This window comes from Hippocampus comes, unplaced genomic scaffold (genome assembly GCF_001891065.2).
Source record: "Hippocampus comes isolate QL1 unplaced genomic scaffold, H_comes_QL1_v1.1 scaffold490, whole genome shotgun sequence".
Classification (NCBI taxonomy): domain Eukaryota; kingdom Metazoa; phylum Chordata; class Actinopteri; order Syngnathiformes; family Syngnathidae; genus Hippocampus; species Hippocampus comes.
The window spans coordinates 244-19538 of NW_017805887.1; the positions used below are offsets into that span (position 1 = coordinate 244).

A 19295-nucleotide genomic window follows, 5' to 3' on the forward strand; every position below is an offset into this window, starting at 1 on the left:
GAAAAAAACGACCATTTATAGTCTGCCGTTTTTGGCCGAAAAAAACGACCATGACAAGTAAGGCGTTTTTAGCCGAAAAAAAACGACCATGTATAGTAAGGTCGTTTTTTTTTGGTTAAAAACGCCTTACTATACATGGTTGTTTTTTTTTTTGGCTAAAAACGCCTTCCTATACATGGTCGTTTTTTTGGTCAAAAACACCTTTCTATACATGGCCAGTTTTTTTCGGCCAAAAATGACTTACTATACATGGTCGTTTTTTTCAGCTAAAAACGCCTTCCTATACATGGTCGTTTTTTTTTGGTTAAACACGCCTTCCTATACATCGTCGTTTTTTGGGGGGCTAAAAATGCCTTACTATATACATGGTTGTTTTTATGGTAAAACAAAACGTATTACTATACATGGTCGTTTTTTTCTGCTAAAACACCTGGCGATACATGGTGGTTTTTTTCCGCTAAAAACGCCTTCCTATAAATGGTCGTTTTTTGGGGGGGCTAAAAACACCTTATTATACCTGGTCGCTTTTTTTCTGCTGAAAATGCCTTACTATAGATGGTCGTACATTTCGGCTAAAAACGCCTTTCTATACTTGGTTAGTTTTTCGGTCAAAAACGCCTTACTATACATTGTCATTTTTTTTCTGCTAAAATGCCTTACTACACATGATCGTTATTTTTGGCTAAAAACACCTACTTTTCATGGTCATTTTTTTCCCGCTAAAAACGCCTTACTATACATGGTCGTTTTTTGGGCTGTAAAAACGCCTTACTATACATGGTCGTTTTTTGTTAAAAAAAAGCCTTCCTAAACATGGTCTTTTTTCGGTTAAAAACGCCTTACTAAACATGGTTGTTTTTTTTCTGCTATAAACGCTTTACTCTTCATGGTCATGTTTTGGGCTGTAAAAACGCCTTACTATCCATGGTTGTTTTTTTCTGCTAAAAACGCCTTACTATAAATGGTTAATTTTTTGGTCAAAAAGCGCCTTAATATACATGGTCATTTTTTTCGGCTCAAAACGCCTTACTATACATGGTTAGTTTTTTGGTCAAATAGTGCCTTAATAATTAATAATTAAAACACTTACAATACAGCATCATAATCATCATATTGATGAGGAGTCAGAGTCCATAGCTAGGAGAAGATCATTGGTCACTTCCGCAAGGGTCGTTTCAGTAACGGAGGGCCTTCAACCCTCTGAAACTGTTCAAATCGGTTGTTCGTGACCTCTTCCTCATTGAGTTCTTGCGTTTCAAATTTTTCAAGACTTTTCGCAATAAACCGCAGACTTGAAACAGGCCTATAGTTCCAGAAACTCTCTGGGTCGACATTTGGTCGCTTCGGAATAACAGCAGGGTGGAATAACAGCAGTCTTTCAGAGCTACTATTGCGGCTGCTCTCGCTTTGATCGTGGTCACGATGTTAGCCCTGAACTAAGACCTCAAATTTGATTTTGTAATGAAACCCTCCGCCTAGTTTAAACTACTACTTTGAAAACCTAACGAAGTTTCAAACCCTACTTTATACCCTTCCGTACCTTCACCCTCCCTCTGCTTGACATTCCGGCACGATCTTATTTGTCGTACAAGCTGGCCAACCATAAAAATCGTCTTCGCGTAGGTAGGTAGGTAGTATAGATAGACAGACAAATAAATAGATAAGGCGCAATTCAGAGATAGATTAAGTTGGCTGAATCCTCCACATCGTAACAAAATAAACAGCGGAATGGGTAAAATGTCCCTCTCTGAACACAAAAAAGTTGGTGAGGCCCCGTCTCCATCAAGCCTTCATATTGGGGATATTCATCGAGGTGACGGCATTGATCTTGGATAAGATTCAATGACAGCAGCTCATTGTTGGATAACATATTGATTTACTTATTAAACTGCCTCTAATCAGTTGGGAGGCTTCATAAAGGCGTGCTCCTTGGTCGCCATGGCCACGTCTATACAATTCATTGTTAATGTTTGATGAAGGGGCGGCCTATAAAGAGGCCGGAGCACATCTGCCGAGCTTTAGTTTGGATGAGCGAGGATGGGCCAAGGGGACTCGTTCCGCGCGCGTTGTGGACGCAAAGGGGGAGGAAGGACTTGATTTTGGTTTGGTTTTTGTGCTCGTCAAAGTGTGCTCCGCGAGGATGGAGCGGGCTGAAGACGGCATCGCCGTGGTGGGCATCGGCTGCAACTTCCCAGGCGGTAACGCATTTTACATCCTGCTTTTCCAACCCCCGCCCTAAAATTTAAAAATCCTATTGATATTCATATATTAATAAAACATAAAATACAGATCAGGTGGGGAAAAAATGAAAATACTGGGCTGTTTTTTTTTTTTTTTTTTTTTTAAATATTGACCATTCCTTTATAAACAAATTATCTGAATGAAAATATTTGTAGCTTGAGAGTTATGCTGCAGTTTTTTTAAATTTTACTCCAGTATCTATAAACAGTGCAATCAGAGAAACTTCTGCAACTGCATGAACACAAAAGTATTCAAAATGAATTAAATTAAAAATAAAACAAAATATCCTAACTGTACTTGATATTTTAATTTAAATTAAATATGAATGCAATTTAGATAGTCTTACAAAAACAAGTTTAATCAGGTATACATTATATGTAAATAAAAGTTAATATGATGTTTAAAATAAAATCTATGACACTTCTGTACATTACATTTTTATCGAAAGTGAATACGAATGTACCAGTAATTAAAATCAATTCATGCTATCATGAAATAGTTTTGATAAATGTTTGTCTTAACATTAAAATTCATCAATTCAATTAAATGAAGATAGTTACTCTTTCAAATATTATACAATAATAAAAATGTCTTTATTAAAAATAAAATCCAAATTAAATCATTTTATTACATTTATACATTTTAATGTTAAGATTGCATTACATTTTTTATAACAATAAAATTACTTTTAGAAATTTTCTTTTTTTCTAATTATTTTGAAATTCCTGACATTTTGATTCATATTCAAATCAATTAAAATTTACTTTTATGTCTTAAAATTGAATACAATAAATTGTAAATACTTAAAAAATACATATATTTTCAAACACATGCAAATGAATGATTGACATTGAGTACTTACAAGACTAGAAAAAAAATTGTAACATTGGAAGGTGTTTTTCATGCAGGAGAGGGTCTGGAAAACTTCTGGAAGGTTCTGGTGAGTGGTCAGAATTGTTCTATGCCGATTCCCAAGGAGCGGTTCGACTTATCCGCCTGGTATGACCCCGACGACAACAAGGCGGGCAAATCCCGCACAGCCACCGCCGCCCTCATTGACGGGTAGAACATCTCACTCTACATCTATACTACGGCAGTGTTTACCAATCTTTATTGCACCAGGGCCCCAAGACTCATATTTCACCTCAGAAAAACGTGCTAAAAAGTGGATGTGCAGCGCGCTTCAGTGAGCCAGAGATTTGTTTCAAAATGTGTTATGCGTGTTTTAAGATGTTTGCTGAAAATATGTGCAAAGACTGAGAAATATCCAGTAGTTGATTTTGAAGATACTATTTTTCACCTGAGCGGCAAGCCTCACAGCGCAGAGGTGCAGTGTTCGATTCCGGCTCCGGCCTTCCTGTGTGGAGTTTGCATGTTCGCCCCGTGCCTGCCTGGATTTTCTTCGGGTACTCCGGATTCCTGCGACATTCCAAAAACATGCATGGCAGGTTAATGAAACACTCCAAATTGTCCCGAGATGTAATTCTGAGCGCAAATGGTTGTCTATGTGTGCTCTGCGATTGGCTCGCAAACACTTCAGGGTGTACCCCGTCTACTGCCCAATGAAAGCTAGGAGAGGCTCCAGTGAGGATAAGCGGTCCAAAAATTTTCAGGGGATACTTGGTGTACAAAGTTTGAGAACCACTGCTCTATAGTCATGACTTGGTGGCTCTGGCAAACTACTGACTGGATTTGGACTTTTATCACGCCCCCAAATGTTTGCAGTTTCAACCAGTTTGATCACAAGTTCTTTGGCATCAGTGACAGTGAGGTCGAACAAATGGACCCTCAGCAGAAGCAGCTGCTTCAATGCGTCTACAGAGCTCTGGAAAATGCTGGCATACCTATGGAAAAGGCCAGCGGGACCAGAACTGGAGTGTATTTTGGTAAAAAAAAATAAATAAATAAAAAATCACTTTCCTTAGTCACCACTTACAATGACGAGAGATTAAAGCTTTTCTTTCCTGGCAGGACTCATGAACCGAGACTACGAAACCAACGCGGCGCACGTTCATCCCAGCGTCATCAATCACTGGACCGGGGCAGGGTTGGCCATGAGTATCGCCGCTAACAGAGTGTCATATATCTTCAACTTCACCGGGCCGTCGTTAGCCATCGACTGCGCCTGCTCGTCGTCCCTGGTGGCGCTCCATCTGGCGTGCCAGGCCATCAAACAAGGTGCTCCGATGCGGCGTCCATTCTGTCTGAGGTGATCTGGAGAGAAAAAAGGTTCGAAGAGGACATTGTTTGTGTGTCACCTTTGTCAGGGGACTGCGGCATGGCGGTGTGTGGCGGCGTCAACTGCATCACCGAGCCCAGAGTCTTTGTGGCCCTCAGCAAGGCCAAGATGATTTCCCCGGACGGGACCTGCAAGCCTTTCTCTAACAAGGCCAACGGTTACGGCCGAGGCGAAGGATGTGGTGTGGTTCTCCTGAAACCACTGACAAAGGTGACGCTGAACAGATACAGAATGCAAAGTGGCTAATATCAAATATATGCTGAGATAAACCACTGACAAAGGTGAAGCTATTTTCCAGGGGTGGGGAAATACAGTCACAAATGTGAATCAAGTTCGACTTAGGTTGCCAATTTAAGGATCGCTTGGCTAAAACCTGTAGAAGACTCAAATTTACTTTTACTTCGTATTCACAAGATTCAACTTGACTTAGACTTTCATGATTTGCCCTGTGTTTACATTTGAAAATTTGCATTTGTAGAAAGTAACACAAGAACAGATACGGAATGCAAAGTGGCTAATATCAAATATATGCTGAGACCAGTGTCCTGCTGGCACTGGCACCTTCACTTTCATTGTATCCTGGCTGTACCTTGACAGGCCTTACAAGACCAGGATCACATCTGGGGGATCATCAGCAAGACCGTCGTCAACCAAGACGGACGCTCCGTGTCACCCATCACCAAGCCCTCCATGACTCAGCAGGAGGAGCTTCTGCGGATGATCTACACTGAGTGTGACCTTGCTAATGTCCAGTACATCGAGGCTCACGGCACCGGAACACCAATCGGAGACTCAACGGAGACGATGAGCCTCTCGAACGTCATCGCCAAAATCAGAGCTTCGGATGTAAAGACTCTGCGGATCGGCTCGGTCAAGGGCAATATCGGACACACGGAATCTGCCGCTGGAGTGGCCGGACTTATCAAGGTGCTTCTTATGATGAAGCATGGGAGCATTGTTCCTTCGGTTTTCTTCTCGGAGAAGACGGCCAGCGTAGACTTCAAGGCTCTGAACATGCAAGTTCCTACAGAAGTGGAAAAATGGGAAGCAAGTGGTGAGCGGGTTGCAGGAATCAACAATTTTGGCTTTGGGGGTACAAACGCCCATGCTATTGTCACCCAGCACACGCAGTCGCATAGAATGAACAAGAAGGAGAACAGGAGGACCAAATATTTTGTCATGTCGGCAAATTCACCAAAGTCTCTCGTTCTCACGCTAGAAGACACCATTAAACGTCTGGACGCCGACATTGATCTTGATCATCTGTTGTACACAGCGGCATGCAGGAGGAGCCACCTCAAACACAAATACAGACGGGCCTGCGTGGTTTCATCCATAACTGACCTCAAAGAGAAACTCCAGGCTGCTGTGAACAAAAATACAACAAGCCCATCACTCCAAGATCCAAAGTTAGTGTTTGTCTTCTGCGGTAATGGTCTCACTTACCACGGCATGGGCAAGCAGTTGCTCCGATACGAGACGGTCTTCAGAGACAAAATTGAGCAGATTTCCCGAGCGTACCAGCAGCTGAGCAGCCTTAACATCCTGGACACGCTTGAGAGCGAGAGCGAGCCGAGTGATTACAATGCTGTGGACGTGGTCCAGCCTCTCCTCTTTGCCCTGCAAGTGGGCATCGCCACCTTGCTTGAGCACTGGGGTGTCGAAGCCGACGCCATGCTGGGACACTCTGTTGGCGAGGTGGCAGCGGCTCACTGCTCGGGCCTCCTGGCCCTAGAGGATGCCCTCAAAGTCATCTACTTCCGTAGCGTTTTCCAGGGTGAAGTGACAGGGGGGAAGATGCTGGTGATCAGCAACATGGCCGTATCAGAGGTCACTGCTCTTCTCCCTCAATACTCCGGAAGAGTTTGTCTTGCTGCTTTTAATAGCCCACAGTCATGCACCCTCTCAGGGGATGCAGACGCAATCCAGAGCCTACAGGCTAAGCTGAGCAGCACAGCTAACAGCGGGAACCTCTTCATCCGTGTTCTCGAGGTCCCCGCTGCTTACCACAGCCATATGATGGATCCGATTCTGCCAAAAATCAGAAAGGCGATTGGCTGCTTGGTGGGGAACAAGCTTAGTGCCCAGTTATTCTCAACAGTGACGGGTGAGGAGGCACAGATGGGAGATTTTTGCTCAGGTGATTACTGGGCTAGAAATGTGCGTGAGCCCGTCGCTTTCGATCAGGCAGTCAGATCAGCCAGTCAGGGGAAAAAAAGCACAGTTTTTGTGGAAATAGGTCCAAGACGAGCCCTCCAGAGGAACATCATGGAAACTCTAGGAAATGACACAGCTGTCATAGCCTCGCTGCAGCCAGACAAAGACCACGAGACACTCGCGTCCGTCGTTTCAAAGCTCTTTGAGCTCGGTGTACACATAGACTGGAACACCTTTTACGCAGGCTATGAGGCACCACCGCTGCCTTTCCCGAGATACCAGTTCGATTCCTCAGACAGAGATGTCATCATCAAAGGGGCTCAGAAAAGCACAGGAAGTAATCACCCTGTGCTCTGTGTCAGAGGCAATGAGACCAACACTTTCAGCTGCGACTTGATGTCTGACTCCACCTTCTACCTGAAAGAGCACAAACACAACAAAGTACCCATCATCCCCGGGGCCTTCTATGCCGAGTTGGGTTTGGCCGCATTCATGGCCTGCGCCAAACCAAAAGTCCCTCTCAACTCACTGCAGCTGAGTGTCAATTTTCACAGCCCATTTGTCATTACCCCAAACCCCCTCGAGATGAAGGTGCAGCTGGAGCAAAAGGAGAATGAAGCTAGTTTCACTGTGTTTTCCTCATCAGCCACATACGCATCAGGCGCGGTTGTCCCAAAGAAAGATCGACCAGTCGAAGAGCAGCGCATTGACCTGAAAAGCATCTACAAAAGATGCACATCTGTCGTGACCTATCAGGAATTTTACGGTTACCTTGCTCAAGGAGGCTTTCAATATGGAGAGGTTTTCACAAATAAGGCGAATGTACACTACGGGGAAGATCTGAAAGAGGCTTTTGCCTTGGTCACAGTTCCAGAGGTACTACGGTCTCAGCTGCACGACTACCATGTTCATCCGGTATTGCTGGACTTCCTTATGCAGCTCCTCCCAGTCACAGTAGAGCATATTTTTGCTGGTAGACCGGGATTCCCTGCCAAGATTGGAAGTTTGACCGTGTTAGAACCCTTACAAGATGAGATGACGGTCTACCTGAGGGCAACCGATGTTGGGGAAGACCATTTTGAGGTCTGCGGATGCTATGCTGATCGACATGGTCGGACCTTGGTTGAGGTGAAGCATGTGTTGATCAAATACCTTGGCAGTCGCTCTCATGTTGTGGACGAATACTTCTACCACAATGACTTCAGTGTGATGTCCGAGGGGATCACTAATGAGCCACCTCCAATGGCCTTGGTCTTCTCTGACAACATCGGAATCGCAAAAGCCCTACAGCCCTACTTGGACTCGCGCTCTTGCTACATTTCAATCACTCATGCAAAAGATATCTTGAGCCATGGATTTCCATATCTCTTGGCAAAACTCAACGTAACAGACATTAAAGAGACATTTGATGAGGTCTTGTTCATTTGGGGCAAAGAAAACCTAAATTCGTTCACGCCTGATGATACCCTGCAGAATCTATCAAGTTGCTGTGAAATTTTCCGCCAGATAGTCCTCGAACTCAAGCGAATCCACTTCCCCAACTCCATCCGAGCAGTAACTTACTGTTCATCCGAGCTCACGGTTGATCATATCAATCCAGGCTTTGCCATTGTAGGCATGACAAGGTCCCTTGCTGCAGAAATAGCCGAGCTCTCATTCCAATTGGTTGACATAAGCTCCAGCTGTGCAAAGGACATTGCGGCTCTGTCCGAGGTCCTCAGAGCTTATCCTTGCAGCAAATACCCAGAACTGGTTGTCAGAGACGGGGTGATTTTAAAACCCTCCATTGCACGTACCCCACTTGAACTGACTGACAAATCTGAAGAAACTTTTGCGTCCAACACTTCTGAACCTTGCATCTTTCAGACTGCGGACGCTTTTAAAATGAGTCGCTTGAGTGCCGTTCCTGTCCATGCTGATGTGGAACCAATGAGTGATACGTCAGTTGAAATTTCCCCCACTAAATTGTGTGTCCATTCATCAGAGTATTTCCCTGTCAGTGCCTCACATCTGAACTTTGGCCAGACTCTGTACTGGAACAAACACTCCGCACAGAACCACAAGCTACTCATGCTTGACTTCAGTGGAATCGTTACCAAGGTTGGAAAGGATGTCAGGAAATTAAAAGTGGGAGATTCTGTGGCTTCCTGTTACCCTGTGGTAGCAGCCAGTCGGGTCAGAGTTCCACAGGATGTGTGTTATACAACCAAACAACTTCCCTTCCTTCAAACAACACCTTGTGTATCCTTCTTTGTACTGGCGAGGGAAATCCTTTGTCGGGTCTTTCCAAAAGCCAAGCATCTTCTCGGCATCATATCTCCTATTCCTGATTCCGTTCTGGTCAAGGTTTTGACAATTGCCTCTCAAAAGGCTGGTTGGAACGTGATTGTTGGAACCCACGGCTTATTTAAAGATGCCATTCTAATTGATGCATTGATCGTCCTGCCTCCATACAACAAAAGCTTGATTGCAGAAGTCTGCAACTTTCCTGGTGTCAAGAATGTTGTCCTTGTTCAAGGATCTCAGACACAGCGCTTGCTTGTCCAGGATGAACTCCAGAATGTCAAAGAAAGTGTCCATGTGCAAAAAATCGACATTCCGGTTCTTTTGCAAAAAGGATCCCTGAGCGCTCGAAGGCTAGGTGTTTATCACTGGCTTAAGTCCTTCAATTTGAGCAAAAAGTTTTCCCTCGAAAGCTTCACCTTTCAGTCCAGCACAGCTGACAAAATCCAAAGCCTTTCCTTAGAGAAGCCAGAATCTTACTTCCATGCAAAAAAACTGGCCGTTGTGACACTGGAAAAAGGTCAGACGACCGCGACATCAAACATTCCACTTCTGTGCTCAAAAAAGCAGCTTTTCCGAAAGAGATCAGTGTACATTGTAGTAGGTGGTCTGACCGGACTGGGCTTCGAAACAGTGAAGTTCATCTCACAAAAGGGTGGAGAGGTTGTCATCACCCTCTCGAGGAGCAAACCCTCAGCGGAAGTGCAACAGGAGATCCAAAACATAGAGAAGCAGTGCGGGAACAAAGTTGTCAGCATGCAGTGTGACATTGCTGTGTATGAGCAAGTGCACAAGGTCATCCGCGACATTCAGCTAAAGTTCCAAGGCTATCCAATCAGAGGTGTGTTCCATAGTGCTGTTGTCTTGCATGACGCGCTAATCGAGTCCCTTGACATATCCATCTATGAAGAAGTTCTAAAGCCAAAAGTCAACGGCGTGCTCAACTTGCACAAGGCGACACTGAGCTGCCAGTTAGATTATTTTGTTTGTTATTCCTCCATATCGGCCTTTCTGGGGAACGCGTCACAAACAAACTACGCAGCAGCAAACACGTTCCTGGACTTATTCTGTCAGTACAGGCGCAAGCTCGGCCTGCCAGCGCAGTCAATCAACTGGGGAGCTCTGAACCTGGGACTCCTCTTGAACAAAGAGTCGTTCCATCGCTTCCTGGAGGCCAAGGGGATAATGGTGCTGATGGTGGCTGAGATCCACAAAAGTCTGGAGCAATGCTTGCTGCTCAACCGACCGCAGCAGGCTATTTGCCGCTTTCACTTTCGGAACATCCGCTTTAACATTCTCTCACAAAACGTCGCTCTGACCATGCGGCTGTCAGCGCTGGTGGAGCAAGCCCTCCAAAAGTCCAGAGAGTTGAATTCTCAAAGCATAAACATGGAGGAAGTGCCGGCCAGAGATTATGTCATCTCGCTGTTCAGCAAAACCGTTGGCATGGACATCAGCGAATTGAAAGATGACACGCCGCTTTTGTCTCTCGGCACAGACTCCATGCAGGCCATGACGCTGCAAAACCTCATCTACCAGGACCGAGGCGTCAATGTGCCACTGGTCAAACTATTGGATCCCAATGCCACACTAGCCACTGTGGTGGCCATCCTGAATGAGGGGCGTGACTGTGGAACTCATGACCACAACACTTTTTCATCTGATGATACCAGCACTGTTTCAACAAGATTTTGAGCAAGATCAATGCAGATATTCTTTTTTTTTTTTTTTATTAGACATAGCGGTACCTTAACTGGATCCGTGGCCATGCTCATACATTATTTATATCTCAAATCGACTTTCTCTATCAAGGTGAATGAAAATGCCATGAATACATTCCAGAGCAGGACTCACTTTCCGAGGACAGATTCATTTGGCAAAAAAATCTACACACAAAATGACAATGCAAGTGCAAAACAGAACAGATACCTTTCACTTTCACTGCAAGGTATTCATGAAGTCACTGATGAAGTATGCATCCGCCATATGGTGGCGTGTCTGAAGGTCACGCACAAGTCTACTTTTTGCTTTCAAAATCAATGTGGTCTTTGATTCATGTGGTACCTGTTTATAAAAGTACATAAGTTGCTTACACTGTCGTAATATGTGATTTATTTTGCTTTGAAATAAAATAAATTAAATATTTTGTTGGTAGTCAGTCAGAGCCACGAGGAATGCAAAGTGACCAAATACAAAGTGACCAATGTCCAAGTTGAGTATGAACTTTTACAATCATTCCTGTGTTGTGTGCGTTGCCAACTGCGCAGTGTCTCAATAAAAAGACCAGCGGTCAAACCAAATACATCTGTGGTGTATTGAAGCAACAGTGAGTGAGTGCTTGTCGCTGCATTTTGTCACATTCAGGAGTGACCAATCACAAGACATGGCACAAGACATGCGAGTTAAATAGCAGGCAGAGAGAATACGGTCATGTATAATACTTGAGTTCACATACCTTTTTTTTCGCCATCCCAAAAACAATACAACTGCAGTCCTCAGCGAATGATTTACGTGACGGTCGAGTTGATAGATAAAAACATTCAAGCACTTTATTGCCATTGAAGAATAGGAGAGAAAGAAACTTCTGATTGTCATGGATATGTTGTCGACGTCACAGGACGATCAAATCTTTGCACTGATCGCTGTAATTACAATCAGATTAAAGAGCTGTTCACTCAGGCGTCATTGCTTTTTGCATTTATACATTCCAATCCAAAGTTTTTAACAAAAGTTAAACAGGGGTCTCAAAAGTGCTGTGGCCTGAACACAAAAACAGTGAACAATGTGAGTTTCGCAGCAAATATATGATGGTTACACTTTATTCTAATCTTGATGAGAAAAATACTAATTCCTCATGACGTTATTATTTGTCACAAAACTTTCCAAGGCTACCACTGTCATGTTTGGGTCCAGTAGCCTAACCAATGGTATAGTTACACTCGTCTCTTGAAATATCTTATTCTGAAGTGTCATGGCCAACATCGAGTCAACGCCCAGCGAATCCAGAGTGGCATTGTCATCCAACTCGTCCTCAGCAAGGTTTCTAATGTCGCCGATGATCCTTCTCACGCTTTCATGTGGGGAAGACGATTGCCGAACTGGTGGCTCAATGCTCCCACTGTCCTTTAGCTCTACTTCCGCCAAAGCTGAGAGTCGTTCCCTGAGGGAGGCGTTTTTAAAGTTAAACTTGCATACGAGTTGCTGAGGTCTGTTGGTGAGAAGGACCTTGGCGAGAGCTTCGTGAATCTCTCCCACGTCCATGACCATCAGCCCTTTGCTCTCCAGATGTTTTTGGACATGTTTTTTGTTGAACAGGAGGCCGAGGTTCAGAGGACCCCAGTTGATGGACTGTCCGGCCAGACCGAGGTTCCTCCGGTAAAGACAAAAGGTGTCAAGGAACGAATTGGCTGCTGCATAGTTGGACTGCGACTCATTGCCAAGAAGTGATGAGATGGAGGAGTAACAGACAAAGAAGTCAAGTTTTTTGTGGAGCGTGGCATTGTGAAGATTCAGGGCGCCGCTCACTTTGGGCTGCAGTACTTTCTGCAAGAGGGACGCATTCAGAATTTCTATGGGCGCATCGTGGAGCACTGCAGCGCTGTGAAAAATTCCTTTGATGGGACAACAACTCATTTCAGTCTTTGAGATGGCTTCCACCACTTCTTGCAACACTGAAACATCACACTGAAAGTTCACGATGGTGATGTTGTACCTCTTCTGGATGAGATCCAGTTCAGAATGCGTTTCCCGAGTTGGCATGCGTCTGGACAGCGTCACAATACAACCGCCGCCGTTGCAGGCGATGAACTTAACAGTCTCGAGACCCAAACCGGTGAGGCCTCCAGTTACGATATAAGTACAGTGTTTTTTAAAGAGCTGTCTCGGTTTGCTCAGCAGCACGATGTCAGACAACTGGCAGTTAGGCGTTCTCTGATCCAAAACCACTTGTCGCACCGTCTTGGAGACAAAGTACGACTCGTCAGCCGGAGCTTTTGCCGTGCTTGAGATCTGAAAGGTATCCCTTTTAACAGGCAGAGACGCTCGATCAAAGCCGAGCGTCGTGAGCCACTTCAAGATGGACGCTCCTTGCGCTTTGAGGTAAACTCTTTGAAGAACACGAGTCACATGGAGAACATGCACATGGAAGAAGTGACTCTTGAACGCAAACCCGTTTTTCCAGCGTGGAGATGACTGGTACGTTCCGCACACAAACACAGCATGTCGCTCATGGCCGTCATCTTCGTTTAAGTCTTGCCAAGAGTCGTCATATGGAGGCAGGAAGACAAAGGCTCGGAATGGATCAGGACTCATCTTTTGCTTTGACAAATGGGGTAAACAGGACACATTCCAGCCTGACCTGTTTGCTGTCAATGCGAGAACTTTGAGCAATACAGAAGCTAAGTCTGGAGTGATGATGGCCAATTTGTTCTGTTGTTGTGGTTTCACAGTGGGAAGAGTGCGCTGCAGAAGCTCCCATGCCAAGATGAAGAAGGACACGCTTGGACATTCTTCCAGGAACGGAAGTTTCTTGGTGTCATAACACACAGATTCTGGAATGACGACCCTCGTTGCTGATGCAGACGGGTAACTTGTCGTAATGCGGTCACCCACTTTCAGGCTGCAAACATCTTTCCCGACAGCCGTCACAATGCCGCTATAGTCGAGAGCAAGCAGTGTGTGATGGTGCGCGGTGCAATTGTTCCAATACAACGTCTCTCCAAAATCCAGGTGTGAAAGTGTCACCGGGAAGTAATCTGATGAATGGACACAGATATTTGTTAACTGTACCTCAACCGATTTATCCACAACGCTGCTGTCATTCGTGTCATTGGGGCAAGCAGTCAAGCCTTCCACTCTGTAAGGATGACTGGTCTGTAGGATAAAACCTCTCACTGATTGTATGTCACCTGTAAATGATACTTTGTCGGCTACGTGCGTACGAGTTAACCACGGTATCGACACCTGCCCGTGACCAACAATGACTTCCGATTGTGTGCAAGAGTTGATGACGCCAACTAAAGATTCAATGTCCGTTCCGGTTAGAGACATTAGGTCAATGAGCTGAAAAAAGATACCGGGCACTTCTGCCGCACAAGCTCTCATCATACCGGACAGCACAAAACCAGAACTCACATAGTCTACAATCATCTCCGTGGACCTGTAGGTTATAACACGTACAGTGCAAGAATGTTGGCTTTCCTTTAAAGTTAAAATAACCTGTCGGAATGACTCGCAGCAAGCCACCAAGCAGTCCAGCGTTCTATCAGCTGATAAGTGACTGAGATCTTCCGCGGCCCAGATGAAGACAACATCTCTCATGCTGTTGCCAAGAAAGTCTCGGAGTTGGCCTGGCGTCCAGTGATTTCTGTCCTTCACGAAGGACGACTCCGGGTCCAAGTATGGCCCAAGTGCTTCAGCAATGCCGAGCTTGTCTGAAAAAACCAATGCCCTTATCTTCCTGTCAACGTTTATCTTACTTGTGATGGGGACGATTTCATTATGGAAAAACACCGATTGCGGAGCAGGCAAACCACCACCCAAAAACGTGATCCGTACCTCCTGAAGTTCCACCAGGACTTTCCCATCTTTGGCAGCAAAGCAACCGCACAATTTCAGGAAGTCTGGCTTCTCTTCAGTTGCACGCATGTAAATAAACATCTCCTCTTGAGGTGGTCCTGAAATGACAATGCTGCCAATAGCCGATGGGAATCCCTGCTTGACTGAGAGACGCCTCATGGCTCCAACAGCAGTCATTTGCAAGAAGTAGTCCAACAATACGGGATGGATGAAGAAATCGTGGAGATGCTTCAAGAGTTCTTTTGGGACATGGATTGCTGTCACAGCTTCTTTAAATTCATCACCAAAATGCACATTATCCAGCTGTTTGAAAACGGGGCCATAATCAAATCCCGCTCTAGAAAGAATGGAGTAAAATTCGGTGGTTGTTACAATCAAACTGCACCTTTTAAAGATTCCCTCCGGACAAATATTTGGTTCCTCGAATACAGCCGGTCCATCTGTGCACTTGAAGGTACCTGAGGCGTGAGTGGCAGCAGGGGAGTTTATCGTAAAGACACCGCTAGTTTCTTCGAGCCTCACTTTCAATTGGTGATTGTCAGTGATGAGCAGATTGTGGAATGCAACACTGAGCTGGATGAAGGAGATGGGCCTCTTGGGTTTCAAATGGGCCACCGCAGAAGCGAAAGCCAGCTCCACGTAGAAAGCGCCGGGCACGATGGCAATGCCATTGTGTTTGTGTTCCAAGAGATATGGCGCGGTCTCCACCGTCAGATTGCATACGTACTCGTTGTTGTTTTCCCTTATCTGGGATATCAGCAGATGTGGTGAAGAAGACCAGTCATATCCTTGTCTGACATCCTCAAAGTTCATCTCTTTCTTTGTGCTGTCAAAATGATAGACTGGGAACACCGTGGGTGGTGTTTTATAGCCTTGGTAAAACTCCTGCCAGTGCATGTTGACACCCAGTTCGAATAGTTTCCCCACTGTCGACAAGATGGTTTGATGTTCTTTCTGCGGTTCAACAGAGGGGAGAACAATAACGTCCTTTCCTAAAGTTTCGTGGATGTGTCTTTGAAGAGCCCTACGAGGTCCAATCTCCACAAAGACCACGCTTCTCCTTGACTGCTTATCCCTTGTGACAGCATGCAGCGCTCGCTCAAACAAAACTGGTTCCCTGATGTTCTTTGCCCAGTAGCTACCAGTTACAAAGTCACCACACGCATACTTTTCTCCTGTCACGGTGGAAAATAGTTTGCATTCCATGTTGTTGACAGCCAAACAATCTAAATTACTCTGAATGTCTTCAAGGATCGGATCCATTAGATGACTGTGGTACGCCGCTGGAACATCTAAAATATGAAGAAAGATATTCTCATCGACATACATCCTGGTGAGTTTGTCACGGAGGACCTCGACGGTTTCCTCATCTCCAGACAAAGTGCAAAACTCCGGGCTGTTGAAGGCAGCCACGCAAACATTCTCTGAGAAATCCTGAAGGATTCTCAGCACCTTTTCCACAAGTATGTTCCCCACCACAAGCATCTTTCCAACGGTGGCCCTACTTTGAAGCACACTGCGGTGGTACACGACTTTGACAGCATCTTCAAGACACAAGAGACCAGAGCAGTGAGCAGCAGCGACCTCGCCTAAGGAGTGCCCTAGAACCGTGTCGGGTTTGATGCCCCAGTGCTTCAAGAGAGCTGCTATGGCCACCTGAAGAGCAAAAAGTAGAGGCTGGACAACGTCCGGCTGACCCAGGGCATTCATGTCACGCTCTCCAGAAAGCCACTGACTGATTCTGATATGTTGGTTCCTCTTCTGAAAGAGGACTTCCACCTCTCGCACCTTGTCTTTGAAAAGAGGAATGGTGCTAAAGAGCTGCCCGCACATGCCTTTAAACGCAACGCCGTTTCCACTGAACACAAACACCACCGCAGCGTTCGACTTTGTCGACGCCACTTTTGCTTTCAATGAAGACGCCAGCCGATGCTGTAAATCGTCGAGGGATGACATGACGATAGCCCTGCGGTATTTGTGCTTTGCGTGGCTCCGTCCGCAGGCTGAGGTGTAGCATAATGCCTGCGCGTCAGCTGTTTGACCGTCGAGAAGCCTTTTGTGGATATCAGTGAGGCATCGGATTAAGGATTTCTCAGAGGCTGCTGATGTTACAAAAAGGCTGGGTCCATCTTTTGGGATCTGTGCGAGATGTGTCGTCTGCTTAAACTCTCTTACAATGACGTGAGCATTTGTGCCTCCAAACCCAAAGCTGTTGATCCCAGCTACTCTTTTCCACAAACCATTGCTCCCCCACTTTTCAGCTTTTGTCGGAATACTAATTCTCATGACCTCAACATCTATGCCAGAACGGTCTTGGGAGTAGAAAACAGACGGAACGATGGTTTGGTACTTCATCATGAGAAGCACCTTGATGAGTCCGGCCATCCCGGCCGCAGATTCTGTGTGTCCGATATTTCCCTTCACAGAGCCGATCCGCAGAGAGTCTATACTGCCGTGTCTGGATTGGGAGAGCACGTTTGCGATGCTTGTTGCCTCTGTCAGATCTCCCACAGGGGTTCCAGTTCCATGAGCCTCGATATACTGGACATCGGCTAGGTCACACTCTGAGTATATTTGGTGCAGCAGCTCCTTTTGTTGATTCAAGGATGGCTTGGTGATGGGTGACACCGAATGTCCATCTTGGTTAACGGCCGTTTTGGCGATGATACCCCAGATTTTGTTGCAGTCCTGTAACGCCTGTAAATTACACAATGCTAAATACTCTAAGATAGACTTTCTGTCACGTAGGATATGATCATCGTAAGAGATGAGAGTGGAGACAAATGGACTCTCCTTGGTTGTTGAACATGTTTTACCCCAACCAAACTTGACAATCAACAAGCCCCAAGTGAACAAGACCGTGTACTTTTCGCATCAGTGTATTTTGCTCAGGTATATTCTCATCTATTTTTTTTTAGAACGCCTAAAAGTGAAGCACAGACTGAGAACATCTACAAAAAGTCAGATCAGGTGTAAACTTGACTCAGTAAGGACGCTTTTCAAAACTCACATTTTTGAGCGGCCTAAGAAGAACGACGCCACAGCCCTCGCCTCTGCCGTAGCCATCTGCTCGGTTGGAGAAGGGCTTGCTGGTGCCTTCGGGTGAAATCATCCTTGCCTTGCTGAGGGCCACAAACACTCGGGGCTCCAAAATGCAGTTGACACCTCCGCACAGTGCCATCTCACAATCCCCTGCTCAAAAACAGATAAAGATTCAACTATTTTAATATAATGAAAAAGTACATTAACTATCTCGTGTTTAACTCATTCACTCCAAAAGACGTTTTTAAACGTCTTTTCAGACTTAGTCTAGAATTAGCGAACTATCTCATGTTTAATAATAAATAAGTCGAGATGCCTGAAAAATCTACTTGAGCATCGTAACAGAGTATTTATATGTACAGTATAGCTGGTACTGAATGAGTTCATAATAAATAAGTCGAGATGCCTGAAAAATCTATTTGAGCATCGTAACAGAGTATTTATATGTACAGTATACCTTGTCTTATCGCCTGACAAGCTACATGCAGAGCCACCAGGGAAGAGGAACATGCACTGTCCAAGGCAAATGACGGCCCAGTGAGATTGAAGACAAAGGAGATCCTGTTGGCTGCCAGGCTCATGGCCGTCCCTGTGGCGTTGTAGTGACTTATGGAGGCGGGGCTGTTACTCAGCAGCATTTCGAAGTCTCGGTTCATTAGACCTGCAACGGCAGTCGGATTCGTTGTTCAAATTGTGCGCTTGTATTTTTGTTGTACTTTGCGTGAAAATTGCTGCTGACAATTTACTGTTCCCTCGTAGGATTAATAAAGTATCTACTGTAGAGTATTTCACAAAAGTGGAGTTTTTACATTCAGCTCTTGCCCAACTAAAGTGAAATTTCCAGCGATGAGTTTGAGAACGTGGGGGGCATAGCACCAAATTAAAAAAAAAAAAATCATGCTGCACAATCACACTTGAGTCACATGACACGGGTTTTAAAATGGTTCATTGGGCACAATCGGGATTTTTTTCACTTAGCGTTATACTTTTGTTGGCAGAGGTTTGAATAAATATAGTTGTGTGTCGGGTTATTTGAATTGGAAAGTAAACGTACACGACTGTTATACAAGCAGTCCACTGTTTTCATCACAGCAAAGTATCATTTCTTTGATGTTATGCCGTGAACGGACATTTTTTTTATGTGGAATGTAAATAACTTTTGTGAGATACTATATCTATCCATCTGAGTGTCTTATGAGCTACTTGACGTGGTCACCGATATAAACTCCAGTTCTGCTTCCACTGATGCCTTCCATAGGGACGCCGGCATCCTCCAAGGCCCTGAAGGTGCACTGAAGGAGCAGTTTGTGCTGAGGGTCCATGACATCCGCCTCTGCCTCGGCAATACCAAAAAAATTGTGGTCAAACTCGTTCAACCTGAAATGGACACCGGCAGTCATCATCTCATGATCTCATCATGCTCAAACATTATTTGCACATTTGGTCAAAGTTGAGTCATGAATGTGATTATTATTACAAATATTATTCTGCTCACCCGTCTATAAGAGCAGCTTTGGTGGTTTGCATCTTTCCGGGTTTGCTGTCATCAGGATCATACCAGGAATCCTTGTCAAACCTCTCGGCTGGAATATCCACAACACAGTTCTCCCCCTCTGACAGAACCCGCCAAAAATTATCCAAGCCTTCACCTAAAAACCACGTCACGACAAATAAAGCATGATCAAAAACATCAACTCTCAGTATGGACTTAAAGGATTTTATTAGCCGTTCATCGCCCCAATTTTAATATATTTCA

The 19295-nt window shown here is 45.1% G+C and overlaps 2 protein-coding genes across 2 annotated transcripts; one reads left to right on the forward strand and one right to left on the reverse strand.

Annotated features, from left to right (window-relative positions):
- Positions 1-1893: 1893 nt before the first annotated feature.
- On the forward strand, positions 1894-11213 carry fasn2 (fatty acid synthase 2). Its single transcript, XM_019889579.1, has 6 exons — positions 1894-2198; positions 3150-3303; positions 3967-4127; positions 4213-4419; positions 4509-4690; positions 5078-11213. Exons 1-6 carry the CDS (start codon positions 1967-1969, stop codon positions 10613-10615), a joined length of 6474 nt encoding a protein of 2157 aa, XP_019745138.1. The 5' UTR covers positions 1894-1966; the 3' UTR covers positions 10616-11213.
- On the reverse strand, positions 10937-19279 carry LOC109527550 (phthiocerol/phenolphthiocerol synthesis polyketide synthase type I PpsD-like; the record flags this gene model as incomplete). Its single annotated transcript, XM_019889540.1, has 5 exons — positions 10937-17194; positions 17508-17689; positions 17997-18200; positions 18756-18916; positions 19035-19279. Coding segments are annotated over 5 exons (6222 nt in total), but the record flags the coding sequence as incomplete, so codon positions are not given.
- Positions 19280-19295: the final 16 nt, after the last annotated feature.

Excerpts from the sequence above, each read along its gene's own strand:
- fasn2 (XM_019889579.1), top strand. The coding sequence starts at position 1,967 with ATGTTTGATGAAGGGGCGGCCTATAAAGAGGCCGGAGCACATCTGCCG. Across the intron at positions 3,304-3,966 it reads ACCGCCGCCCTCATTGACGG|TTTCAACCAGTTTGATCACA; the intron begins GTAGAACATCTC and ends AAATGTTTGCAG. Across the intron at positions 4,128-4,212 it reads CAGAACTGGAGTGTATTTTG|GACTCATGAACCGAGACTAC; the intron begins GTAAAAAAAAAT and ends CTTTCCTGGCAG.